The 14,112-nt window shown below is 32.6% G+C and overlaps 1 protein-coding gene across 3 annotated transcripts in view; it reads left to right on the top strand.

The window, feature by feature from the left end:
• Positions 1 to 14,112, top strand: part of FUT9 (fucosyltransferase 9) — a 199,141-nt gene that overhangs the window by 62,609 nt on the left and 122,420 nt on the right. The window contains exon 3 of one of the 3 annotated variants that reach the window (XM_082732125.1): positions 13,083 to 13,124. The exons of the other annotated variants lie outside the window; for them this stretch is intronic. Coding sequence (XP_082588251.1) covers positions 13,083 to 13,102 — 20 coding nt within the window. The 3' untranslated portion in view covers positions 13,103 to 13,124. Of the gene's footprint in view, positions 1 to 13,082; positions 13,125 to 14,112 lie in introns of those variants that run through there. 3 annotated transcript variants of the gene reach the window in all.

Raw genomic sequence — 14,112 nt, 5'->3', positions numbered from 1 at the left:
TAACTATAATATTTTGTTTGGGTTAATGGAATGAATAAACATATTCTTGAATGGGAAGATTGGGAAAAAATGTTTGATATCAGATTTGTTTTTATATTTAACTTAATTTCAATCAAAAACTCAGTAGGATAACTTCAGGAAATTTAAAAATCTATCCCAAATTCATATAACCAAACAACCTTTGGTAAAGTGATTTGAAGAAAGATGAGTAAATAGCTAGACAGAACATATTATTAAAGCACATTAAAAAATAATTAAAACTCAGAAAACAATTAAATATAAAGAATCTCAGTGAGCACAGTTCATAATTATATTCATTAATTTAGAAACGTAATAGCTAATGGAATAAAGAATATTTAACTTTATTAATAATGAAATTCATATAAATAAAAAGCACAATGAGAAATATTCTTTTCTTTTTTTGATTAACAGATATATAAGGGCCACTTATCCTGTTATATTTGAAAAAATAATAATATGCTTTAGATGTTAATGTTCTTTGTCTTTGTAATTATATTTCTATAAAGCTATTTTAAGGAAATTGAAATTTTAAAAAACCATTTATTTAAGTATACAGCACTTCTTGAAACATTATTTATAATAGCAAAGTCCTGGAAGCAATCTAAATGCCATACAAAACAAGAAAAGTAAATTATGGCAATCCATATTATGCAAATTTATACAGGCATTAAAATCAAAATTACATGGGAATCATGATAAAATTTTGAGTAAAAAGCTAGATGCAGAAATATATAAGCAATTGGATTTAAACTAAGATATATGTAATATATCATAGATATTTCAACCACTTTTACGGGAGGATCTGATTTATGCATTGCTTTGTTAAGACAATGATCTAAACAGAAAAATTGAAATGTATGTAATTAGAGGTTTGTCAGATAGCTATTAGCCTGCTCACTTAAATTCAGTATATTTGTTTAATACTACTCTCCTGACTAAAACAAATGTAAGCATTTTCCAAAATTACTTGACAAAAAATGATCTGAAACAATGCCAGTCAATTAAAGTAGTTCATACACATAGATTAAAAATTCTTTGAGATATACTTTTGTATTTTATGAACCAATTTAAAGTAGGTAAGATGTTTGAAAGGTGGTAGAAGAGTCTTCAAAATCAGAACCAGTGGTCAAATTCTGACAGTTGATGTGTCTGTAAGAGGAACTGAAGGTAACGGGTGTGGCTCTAGAGGAACAAGTCCCAGAACAGTACCCTTCATGAGGATGCATGTGCATCTGTCTCTGGAAGCAAACTACCTCAGGTGGGATTGGTTCTAGTTGGTTGACAGGAGATTGTGTGTTTTGGAATGTGGGAATTTTGAGAAAGTAGATGAAAAACAAGATGTGAATTTAAGCATTCAAAACAATTCTCACACATTTGCCCAAATATCATGATTATTAATTTTCTTCAATCAAATGAAAGATCACAAGAAAATAATCTGGAAGTGAAAACAGTTTTGTTTATGGAAAATCAATTATGTAGAAAATGAAGTATAGTACTCATTTTACTGGAAAGTATCAAAAGCACTGGGCTACAATTCCAGACACATGGAAGCTTTGACAGTTTAACCATGGCTGCATAAACAGACTTGAGCAAGACTTAGAGTTGTTCTAAACTTTAGTTTTCTCAACAGTAAAAATAAAAGGGATTTGTTTTTTTTAAGATATCATTAAAGTCCCTTCCATTCTTTAATTTCAGTTACCATAATTCCAATACCAGCCACTTCACAATTACAGCAACAATAATAGTTTCATTTATTGTTACTATATAACTGTGGCACAAAATCCTCTCCATGCATTATTCTACTTAATCATTTCGATGACTTTATAAAGCAGATTCAATTATAAACTTCATTTTTAATGAGAAGCTAGGGTTTAGAGAGGTTAATTAACTTGCCCAAGGTCACATCGCTGCAATTGGCAGAGTAAAGATTCAAACTCAACTGACTGCAAATCCCAAACTCAGAACGACTACCATATACTTCCTCTTTCTTTCTAATATATCTTTTCTAAGAAATCAGGGCTTATTAACAATTAGTTGCAAGCATGTGAGATGTTCATTAAATTCACCTGACAATGTAGAAAGTTGTATCTTACACCTGTTACTTCCTGCAGCCATCTAGTAGATTGTCTTATAGATATATCCTTGTTGAATATACTGAAAAACAAGAGTTATTTCTCAATGTACCCAAAATTTCAATCTTTAAAAAAATTAACAGAGAAGATCATGTTGAAAATCAGTGGTCCTTCCCTCAATTTTCCGTAAGCTTGGTATGTACTTCAAAATGGTATTAACATAGTTATTTCTGTAATGTCTTTTGTTTGTCATAATTTATCATAAAAGGGCCACATTTTTTCTCTGAAAAATGAAATTCAATGGCCTGCTCAGTGGTGAAAGAAAAGATTTTTCTGAAATTGTTATTTTATACTATATTTTAATGAAAATATTTTGCTGTACATAAGAAATGCACAAATGTAGCTAAATAAAATTTATGGTTACTCTGAAGTCATCTAAAACTGGAAAACAGATATTTTAGTGTGATGAGCAGAACATAATTACACATCACACATAAACCTGTATCTGGCAGGCACAGTGAAGCCAGATGGTGGTAGGCTCTGCAATTACAAAGGTGAACAATAGACTCTTCTTACCTTTTGGAGTCTTTCCATCTGGTTAGAGAGACACAAATGAACAAACAATTAGAAAAGAAGACAAATGTTGTAACTTCTTTTTTTTTTTTTTTTAAGATTTTAGTTATTTATTTGACACAGAGAGAGAAAGCAAGTAGGCAGAGAGGCAGGCAGAGAGAGGGGGAAGCAGGCTCCCTGCTGATGCGGGGCTCCATCCCAAGATCCTGAGATCATGAGCTGAGCCAAAGGCAGAGGCCTAACTCACTGAGCCACCCAGGCACCCCACAAAGACTAATATTATACCTACTAACATAAACACAGGAAAGAACACTTTCTTTTCCTGGACATGGTTGAAAGATGGAAATCAGGAGACATTTCACAGAAGATGGTATTTGTATTGCTTCTTGAAAAGTATTGAACAGAGGAAGGATGGTATTGCAGATACACATACAAGTCAACTAAAAACCTAGTATCCCATGCATGGGTAGTATTCAATGTAAGAAATGTGGGTCTGAATATCAAGAGTGAGGTCGGATTAGGGAAATGGATTGAGCATCAACAGTATGTAACTGTTAATTAAAAGTTTTGCACAGCGCAAGAAGCAGGCGCTAGAATGGACAGTCAGATCCACCAACATTAAAGAGGACATGGTGAGGAAGAAGTGCAAATGAAGGATCATAGCTGATGCTTTCCCAAATCCGTCCTGCTTATAAACTCTCTCCAGGGCTACTCTCTTTGTAACCTTGAACAACCCTCATGCACTACAGGTACAACTTCTATCATAGGTAGAGTGAGACAATGAAGCTAATTCATTCATTCCCAACACGGGCTCTCCAAGGTAGTGATGGAGTTCTTCAAACTAAATTAAAACTCCTTATGATTATTTCTATTAAAGAAAAAAAACAGTCTACATTACAGCTTGTTCACTGATTTTAAATCCTACGAAATTTGGAATTTGTGGTTGAAATAATGAAAGAATCTTTACTTGTGTAAACATTGCAAACAATTTGCCCAAATTGTTCCGAGTCCCTTCCAGCTCTGAGAGCTTATTATTCTATTATCTCGGTGAATATTTGCAGTAGTTGGTTTTTTGCATAAAATGTATCTTGTACCACACAACATTCACACTGTCCCCAGCCCTGAGAATGCTGCCTGCCTGGCAGCAGCAGAGGGACCATTAGCACTACAGTTTACACAGAACATGATGATATCTGTTTTCTTTGGTTTGTTAAAATACAAACATAGCATTTAAAATCAATCATTTCTTGGAAAGAAGGCAAATGGTAGAGTGAAAGAAAAACTGAGTTGTGAACATGAATCTCCCCAAAATGCCTAGTTTATCGATATCTAGTTAAGAGTCAGATTTTTGTTCAATTATGTCTCTTGGAAGAAACTAAAATTAACCTTCTGGCATGTCACTTTTCTTCTTTGTAAAACAAATGGGATCTAATTGATCTCACCTAGTACTCCATGCGGATTTCCTGAAAAAACATTTCAGAAAGAGCCTCTCGTTCTTTTCAATATTGGAGGTCAAAAACACGGTATTTAAAAATAATGTAGTCAACCCTCATAACCATATTTCTTAGAAGAATATTATTTTCACCACTAAAAATTTGCTCATGTAATTAAATCAAATATTAAAACCATATAAAATATAATCATAGATTAGATTTTAGTTCTAGACAGTGTGTATATATATGTAAAATATATATATATGTATATGCATATACATATATATGTAATCTGTCCCATGAAGAAGACTCAGCACTAGCAAAAAGCTACTACATCACATAAATCAGAAACACAACAAAAAAATTGGGCTGTATTCAGGAGCCAAGTTTGAAACTAATGATGGTGAAAATTTTAAACAGCAGGAAAAAATCAAGATTGCATGTTCTCCTTGGATACACAACTAACAAGTGACAACGTCATTGACCAGGATTTGATGCGAAGAAAACTTAAGAGAGCATGAAAATCCTCACATCTTAAATTTTTCTTTCATATTTAGCATTTAGGAGGAAAATGATGGAAATTCTGTGCTTCAGAAATAAATCCCACTTTTTTGGTAAATAAATATATGAGTTTTCTTTCTTGCAGAAGGAGTTTGGCAAATATGAAAACTCAAGTCCTATATATATATAGGATTATATATTTTTTATATATTTATAGTTTTTATTTTCTTAACTTTTGATAATTTCATTTCATTAGATTTTGAAAGAATTAGTGAGTCATATATTGTGAAGCCTAGAATATTCTTGTAATCTAAATGTATAAGTGAATCTAATGGAACCAAAACACATTTTAAACCTTTAGACTTTTCAAACTGCCAATCTTACTCAGTCTGTTGCTTCATCAGTTGAATCAATGTCAGTTAGCTGATTCCGTGAATTTCATTTTAATATAAGTCCACTGACTGATTTGACAGTATCTCAATGAAAGATTCCTATAGGATTCTAAAGTTTAATATGTGCATTGAGTTAATTAAGAGAATGACATTTCTTTTCTCCTCCTACATGTTTTGCAGTAGGTATTAACAAATATTTATAGCCCCAAATAGTCTGTTGTTAGAGCAGCCTTTGTTCTTCAACCTCTTAAAACATACCAGGAAAGGATACTTACACAAGCTATGCTATTCACACTTTGTCACTGGCCTATTATTTACTATAAATAATGAAATGTCTGGGAAGGTGGTCTGAAGTGAGTTGTGACTCAAGACAGCCAGTTCTGTGGTAGATCACACTTCAGTGGGATTCAGAAACAGCACAGATTTTCAGTTCCCTCCATCAGGAGCAGGTACCAAGGACAGAAGGCTTACAATTTCTCCAAGTGCTATTATTTTTAAGTTGATGTTCAGATTCCAGTAAATATAGGAAAAATATAGGAAAAAAAAGGCTATTTGTGGGGAGACAATTAGGGTCTAAAAGAGGAAAAACCAACAATTATTAAAATATCTTTATAAAATGTCAAGGATAGCAGGTTCACTTAATACACAGTATTACTGGTAATCTGGAAAATTACCTGTGGGCTTTTAAGTGACTGTGGAATTAATTTATTCCTACCCTGCGAATATAAATTAGTTTTTCTTCAGCAAGGAGGCAAATATGGACATACGTTGGGTTTTCACCTAAAATTGTGTTTTTTAGCTATGCCTATTGGAAGGATGGATAGTAGATAGGGTTCCTGGGTGACTCAGTTGGTTAAGGATCAGACTGTTGATTTCAGCTCGGTTCATGCTCTCAAAGTCCTAGGATTGAGCCCCACAGTGGAACTCCACTGTCAGTAGGGAGACTGCTTGATGTTCTCTCTCTCCCTCTCCTTTGTGCTTCCTCCCATTTGTTCTCTCTCTCTCTCAAATAAATAAATAAATCTTAATTTAAAAAAAAAAAAAAGATGTGTTCCTATGAAAACTTTTGTAAGCCAAAATGGCATAAACCAAAGAAGCAATTACTCTTCCATAAATGCAAAAATCCTCTTCAGATTTCTTTTGGTTCGGGAAAACAAATGCTAGTGTGTCTTTCATAAAAGCAAAGTGGCATAAAGCAAGCTTTCATATAGTGTCAGGGGGTACCTGTATTTAGGACTTCACTTGGGATAGAACTGGCAAATGGATCTTCCATGTTTTTACTTGAAAATTGAACTGCTGATGGGACCTGGATCTCAGGGTTCCGGGATCAAGCCCTGCATTGGGCTCTCTGCTCAGCAGGGAACCTGTTTCCCCCTCTCTCTCTACCTGCCCCTCTGCCTACTTGTGATCTCTCTCTCTGTGTCAAATAAATAAATAAATAATCTTTAAAAAAAAAGAAAAAAAGAAAAGAAAATTGAACTGCTGCAACTGACACACATCCATGGCATTGGCTTCATAAGTTTAAGATAAATGCTTAAATTATTAACAATGGTTTATACTGTTTGGCATATGAAAATATAAATACTTAACTCCTAATAAAACGAAAATTTAGAATAGGCATGTTATAACGTTGTTTTGTGTTTGGGTTATTATTTCCTCTGGGACAGCTGAAGTGCTTGTAATAGTAGTTATTTAGTTCTCAAAGCAACCACATGAAGTGCTCAGCAGCAAATATTGTTGACCTTGCTTCACAAATTGGAACACTTTGTCAGGTTTGTATTCATATAAACAAATAGACCATAATAAGAAAATCTTAATTATTAGTTCACTAATGCTTCTCTTCATTCTGAATTTTATTAATTTGTAAAATTTTGATACAAGCAATATGCTAACACAGCATAAAACCATTGAATAATACAAGTCTTGTAAAGAAAACTATAATTCCCTCCCCAGGCCTTATCTTTCCCTAGACTGGTAGCCCAGAGATGCAATACTCACAAATATACAATATCAGACACAGTTGTAGTACAATTTCCTTATGTTGCAATGAATTAATCAATGTTTACATTAATTTTTTACTCTATGTTATAGTAAATGACATCAGGATTCTTACAACTCCATACACATACACACGTCCCTTTTACCTGAACTACTGATATTACAAACTCTAATTATTGTAAATTTTCTTACTACCTGTTTTTCCCCATCAGACTCATCTAATAAAATTATTAGATTATTTGACTGTAGAAATCCCTGCTGACAGTCATTTCCCCTTGTATTTTAATGTCTCTTGATATCCAGTGCTCATTGTTAAGAATTCAGAAGCAGTTCTTTTTTTCTGTTTCCTTTTATGTGATCTGCTTCACACCCCATTTCTAGTGTTTATTATTTACTCTTTATCCTTAAGGTTTTGAAATTTCAAGACAATGTACATTTGTTTTAATTTCTTTATAATATTATCATCTTAGGGATTCAGTGAATGCCTGCAATCATGTCCCTAGTTATTTTATTGTTTTCAAAATAATTGTTAAATTATTTCCTTTTTGCTCGATTTTTGGGATGCTTTTGAATCAATGCTGGACCTTCAGAATTGACTCTTTTTTTTCCATTCCTACTTTTTTTTTTTTTATTTTTATTCTTTATTCTGAGAGACTCCTGTAAATTTGTTTTCCAAAGTTTCTATTGGAAGTTTAATTTTGGAAATATTTCCAAGACCTTTTTCTTGCTCTTTGGCTGCTCTAGATTTACAACATTTGTTTTTTGTTTTGTTTTGTTTTGTTTTTCATAGATACATCTTCTTTTATAATTCTGAGATAGTCACCATACTTTTTATCCCATGATCTTTTTTCCAGTGGGCTTACTTTGTTTTTCTTCATATTAGAGGCTAACCAAATGTCCCATGATCCTTAGTTATTCATTCATATTTGTAAGTAAGGCTGACCAAAGACAAAGTTCTTAGTGTATGGATAGAATTTGTTGGGTATGAGTAATCAAGTAGGTGGTCTTTTCATTGAAAGACATCAATATTTAGATTCTGTTCCCTACCCTTAACTATTCAGCTTCTCTGTGAAGAAGTTCCCTCAGTCTACTTCATGGGAGCCATATCCCTGGGACAGGAGGCCTGGGATCAATGGATCCCAACACTACAATTTCAGACCCCTCAATAGCATCCCTATATTTTAACCCTGATCCTCACCTCATTTCTTCACTGTTTTGCTTTGTTTTTGTTCCGATGTTCAGAGGCATTGTGGTTTAAAAAAAAAAAAAAGTAATTTATTTATTTATTAGAGAGAGAACATGAGTGGGGGCATGGACAGAGGGAGAGAGAGAACCTCAAGCAGACTCTGTGCTGAGCATGGAGGCTGGTTGGGGCTTGATCCCATGACCCTGAGATCATGACCTGAGCCAAAACCAAACGTCCAACACTCAACCAAATGAGCCACCCAGGCACCCCTGTGGTTTTATTTCTTTTGAAAATATGCATTTGGTTTGTTTTCCTTGTTGGTAGTCACCTTGATTTTAAGAGTGGAGAAGGGGGACTAGAAAACATTAAATCTACATACATTCTTTCAACTATCTGTCTTCAATAACTTCAAATTTCCAAAATACCCTGTGCTTCCAAATACTGAGCTTTCCAGGTACTACAGATACAAGCTTCTTCTCATTTATTCTTTGTTCTGTCATTTAGATGGAAGCTTCCTCTGTGAAGTTAAGTCAGTTCTTACTCTTCCAATTATCTTCTGGTTTCTTCTGAAATTATTGAAATCTCTCAGCTGCTGATAATCTCTATTTCCCTGTTTCTTCTGTTTTCCTTCTGTTTAAATACTCCTTGTGTTTGAGTATTTAGAACTTTTTATTCCTTTGAAATCATTTTTGTGAGGTTAATGGAAGAAGAGAAAGTAAGTACATGAGATAAATCCACATTATAATAGAATATTTCTTCATTCATTTTCAAGATAATAGTACAATCAGTTTGCCTTCTAATATATAGACAAATGTTGCTGAGGATATCTAAGATGACAAATTCTGTCATTATACAGTGTATTTCTATTGTAAAAATATGAACTCAGCAAAAATGGAAGATAACCAGAACTGGAATGTCAGTCCATAACTTGTGTGAAGGGACTAAAAACTGTCCTAAGATAAGAAGTTACTATGAGGGGTGAGGAAGTTTACTATGGAAGTCCATCAGCATAATAAGAATGACAAGATGTATTTGAATATTTTAGGAAAAACTAGTTGCTAAATTTAGTGAACTCTGAAAAAATGAAAGGTCATTGTGGGAAAACAAAAATGGATTGAGCTATAAAAAATGGAAAATCAAGTCACGATTTTCACCAAAAAGCCTCTCCACCTTTACAACAGTGTATTTGTCAATGTTAATGTTGTACTTTAAGAATTAGAATAAATCCTATGGTGAGTGCTATGAAGTATATAAACCTGGCAATTCACAGACATGTATCCCTGGAGTTAATAATACATTATGTTAATAAAAAAATAAAAAATTATAAAAAAAAGAATTAGAATAAATCTAGGCTATTAAACATCAAAAGAAACACAAATTTGCATGTATTTATGCTCTTAAATTATTTTTAGAATTGTATCTAAACAAACCATGATGAATAAAATCTTCATGGAACAAATATTTAACCTTTATTTATGCTGGTTATTGTGATCTATTTGTTAGTAATTCTCATAAATAGAACTTAATTATACTTCTAAAATAAAAGCTGGAATTATGACATTAATTTTTGAAAAATTGTTATTTATAGGAGAATATTTAAGTGTACTTACAAATAACTTCCTTAATACTCCTGTAGAATCTGGGACTCATTTTTGGAGACCTTACTTAAGAACAGTGAGGAGATCAATAAAATGAAATTTTCAGTTGCTCTTTTCTAGGCCTAAAACCAATTCAGTGAAAGAATATTGGACTGAAGTGAAACAAAAATAAACAATTCATTTGCTTATTTATTAAATATATGTGTACTTTGCCTATTCCAAAAATAAATTTAAGGTAAATTATTGCAAATAAATCACTGTATTGAGAAAATTAAGATTGCCCCAAATAAAGTATTTACTTATTTTTATTTTTTCTCATCGTTCCAAAATTCATTGTTTATGCACCACATCCAGTGCTCCATGCAATATGTGTCCTCCATAATACCTATCACCAGGCTCACCCCACCCCATCCCACCCCTCCCTACAAAACCCTCAGTTTATTTCTCAGAGTCCACAGTCTCTCATGGTTTGTGTTTCAATGACTATTAAAATGAACATATTTCATATATTCAAACTTGAATAGTTAGAGTGGCCAAATCTTGTTCACACATTGCCTTCTTTTAAAATCCACTCTCTTCCCTGAAGATTGAATCTAGTTCCACTGTTTAATACGAATGCCATTCATATGCCCTTGACTCTTAAATTTGTATCACCAGCCCAGATAAATCTTGTCTCATGTAATTAACAGTCAGCTTAACATCTTGGATATGTATATTACACATCTCAAAAATGGCATGTCCAGATCAGAAATCTTATTTCTATGGTAAACATGTTCCTCATCTGAATGACCAGTGGGAATATGTACTGTTTTTTCAAGTCCCAAATTTGAGATTCTTCCTTGATACCACTTTTTAACTCATTTTGTATGTACTTGTCATAAAATCTTATCAACAGTAAAACCAAAAGATGCATCAAATATGTTCATTCTCTCTATCCTCATTGCTAGAATTCTAATCCAACTACAGTCATTTATTTTTATTTTGTGTTCATATCCATGGAGTATTTCATTAAAGAAATATAAAATATATATATGTGTGTGTGTATATATATATATATATACATATATATATATATATATATTTAAGAAATACTTGTCAATTAACATGCAACTTCAGAAATAGAACATAGGAATTTATTACCTTGAATGTCCTTACTGATCAATTTGTCCACTATTTTTCCCACAGGTAACTAGTACCCTAAATCATATGCTCATAATTTCTGGCTTTTTATATTTTTTTTCCTTTTTATATATATTCATCCTAGATAATACATGGTTTAGTTTTGTTTTTGAACTTTTCACAAATTGAGTTGTATGGTACATATTCTTCTGCAAAACCTTCTTTCTTTCAATATCTTGTTTGGGATATTTGTCTATATTGCTATATACATTTGTAGTTCATGCAATTTTACTGCTTTACACTAGGCAATTGTTTTGGTATCTCACAATTCACATATTGATTACAATTTGTGTGAAGATTTGAATGGTTTTCAGATTTTTCTTGATGTTTTATTTTTATAATTTTTCATTAAAAACAATGCCGCTACATAATAGACATAAATCTATTATAAGTATGCCGTGGGGTTTCTCCAAAGTACATACCTAGAGTGTAGGAACTAAGTCCTGAAGTTTTTGAATATTCAAATACAGTGGATTAAGCCAAACCATTTAACTGTGCTGATTTACTCTCCTGTGACAGTGGATGAGAATTACTGCTGCTCTACTACCTCATCAGTGCTCATTATTAGGTCTATTTTTTAAATTTCTACCCATCTGAAGGGTGTAAAGAGTGTAAGGAGATATCCGTTTGTAAGTTACAATTAGCATTTTCCTGATTACTAATGTGGTTGAACATCTTTCTTGTATTTATGACCATTCATGTTTCCTCTTATCTCAAACATATTTGGTCATTTAAACTTTTTGTGTTGTTGATGGTCTTATAATTATTGATTTGTAGAAATTTGACATTTGTATTTTATAAATATTTTCTTTCAATTCTAGTCTTATCCTTTTGCTAGTTTTATGCTATCTTCTGATAGTAAAAATCACTGTAATTCAGTCAAACATTAGTATTTTTCTTTGGGATCTTGATTTCTTTTGAGCTTCCTTAAAAGAATATTTCCAAACTTTGATTCTTACGGATATTCTTCTATATCGTCTTCTAAAACTTTTAAAGTTTTACCATACACATTTAAATTTTAATATCTCTTAGGACAATCCTTGTGAAATGGCATATGTAGGGATTTAATTTTATTTTTCCTTTTGAACAGTTAGTCAGATTCTAACATTTTTCCTTAAGCAGTCTGTTCTTTCCCATTGACTGCTAACATAATAGATCAAGTATCCATACATGTGTGGATCTATTTTTAGATTATTTTTTTCTGTTGGCTATTTCTATCCCAAATACCACACTGCCTTAATTATATAGCTAAGACTTTATAATAATATGTCTTGGTGTTTTGTATAGCAAGTTTCTTCACCTGATGCTTCCTCTAAAGAGTCTTGGCTATTCTTGTCCCTTTATTCATCTATATACATTTTAAATAGTTTTTGGTTTTCTTAAAAAAATCCTTTAAGTTTAAAGAAAATTATAGTGAATCTGTAATCCAATTTGGGAAAGATTACATCCTTAATATATTTATCCTTATTCAATAACATGGTATAACTCTCCATTTATTTATGATATTTTTCATGTCTTTTAATAAAGCTTTATAATTTTCTTCAAACAGACTTCTACATATTTTACCTCCCTACATTGTTTGTTTGTTTGTTTGTTTGTAGACAGTTAATGTTCTTGGTCGCATTAACAAGGAGGGTCTTTTTTTCCTGGTTATTTAGTCTACCAAAGTGCTAAAAATAAGAGATCTTCCAAAATTTCTTAGCTGGTTTCAGTGTTTCCACTTTGGTCTCCTTACTGTCCATTCTCCTCACTTACTACATTCTGAAATTTTTCTATTTGTCTTTTGATGTGCTGCTACCTGCTTTCTCTCACCAAAACTCAGCTGAGAGCAGAAATTTTGTCTCTTCTGGTCAATATTGTATCACCAGGGTCTAAAGTAAAGTGGGCATTTTAAAAAACTATTGAATAAGAAATTGTAGAATAAATTAATATGTGAGTCCCATATATCGCTAATATTTCAGAATGCATAAGTCCACACGAGGGCTTTGCCTTGCCATAAATCATTTTGTTTATTAATTAACCAGGATAGGCCAAAATCATGGAATTACAAACAAAAAGATAATCTTTTTGGGTAGCAGGTGATATAAAAGAAACTGATGACCATTTGTTTATTCTCTTCTGGTTTCTAGATGCAGAAAACATCACTTAGAGTGGACCTTTGAACACAGGGCAGCCTAATTGTGTTGATGACAGGTCACCTAGCTCTACTTCTCATCCAGTGTTCTGGTGGCTTCTCTTTCATCTTTGTGGAGTGACCACAGGACTACCGCTTGAACCCCTTCATTATCAGGCAGCACACTCTCTCCTCAAGTTTCCATTCCATTTTCAAAGAAGCTCTAATTATATAAGAGTTCTTTATACTGAGTTAACTTCTACTTCTCTTGAGTCACCATCATTGACTGGAGCCCTGATCACCGGATCTCCAAAAAACAAATTCGACTTCTTTTGGCAAAATAACTCCTCATATATTTTAAGTAATCTATTAGGTAATGTACTAATTTTTCTCTCACTTAGCTGAAACATCTTCTTACTTTCATACATGCACTCTTTCGGCTACTATTTCTGGAGTGTCTACCATGTGCTAAGCATAGCAGAGATGAGCAATAGTAATTTGAGAAAACATTAGTTCTCGCATGCCATTATATAACTCCCAAAATTAAGTTCTAACCTTTCAGTATGTACTTGTCAATTCAATAGATAAGTAGTGAAGACTTTGGCCTCTTAATTCTACCCATGATGATGGGATTGTTTTTCCAAAAATTACGTAGCAACATTGAAAGTATTTTAAATAAGACACTAAAGTGTTTAATCACACTAAAAATTGGGCTGTATAGAAGATCATATCTTCCCATTTTTTTTTTTTTTACGTCCAAAATAAGTTTGGGTTGATTCCCCAGAGAATTTTGGCAAAAAAATAAAAAAATAAAAAAATAAAAAAACCTAAATTTCCTGGAAAGACCATCTGGTATATTTCAGAAGTGTTATGTACTTTTTTAAAATGAGACCTAGCTTTCTGATGAAGAAAGGATTTTTGGATAAAGAACTAAAGCCAAAAATTGTTTTTCCCCTAACCATCTTTGTCAGTTGAAAATGTTTATCTTGAGGTGCCTGGGTGGCTCAGTGGGTTAAGCCTCTACCTTCGGCTCAGGTCATGATCTC

The sequence above is a fragment of the Mustela nivalis genome (genome assembly GCF_964662115.1).
Source record: "Mustela nivalis genome assembly, chromosome: 5".
In the NCBI taxonomy this organism is placed as follows: Eukaryota; Metazoa; Chordata; class Mammalia; order Carnivora; family Mustelidae; genus Mustela; species Mustela nivalis.
This window is presented reverse-complemented; position numbering and strand designations above follow the sequence as displayed.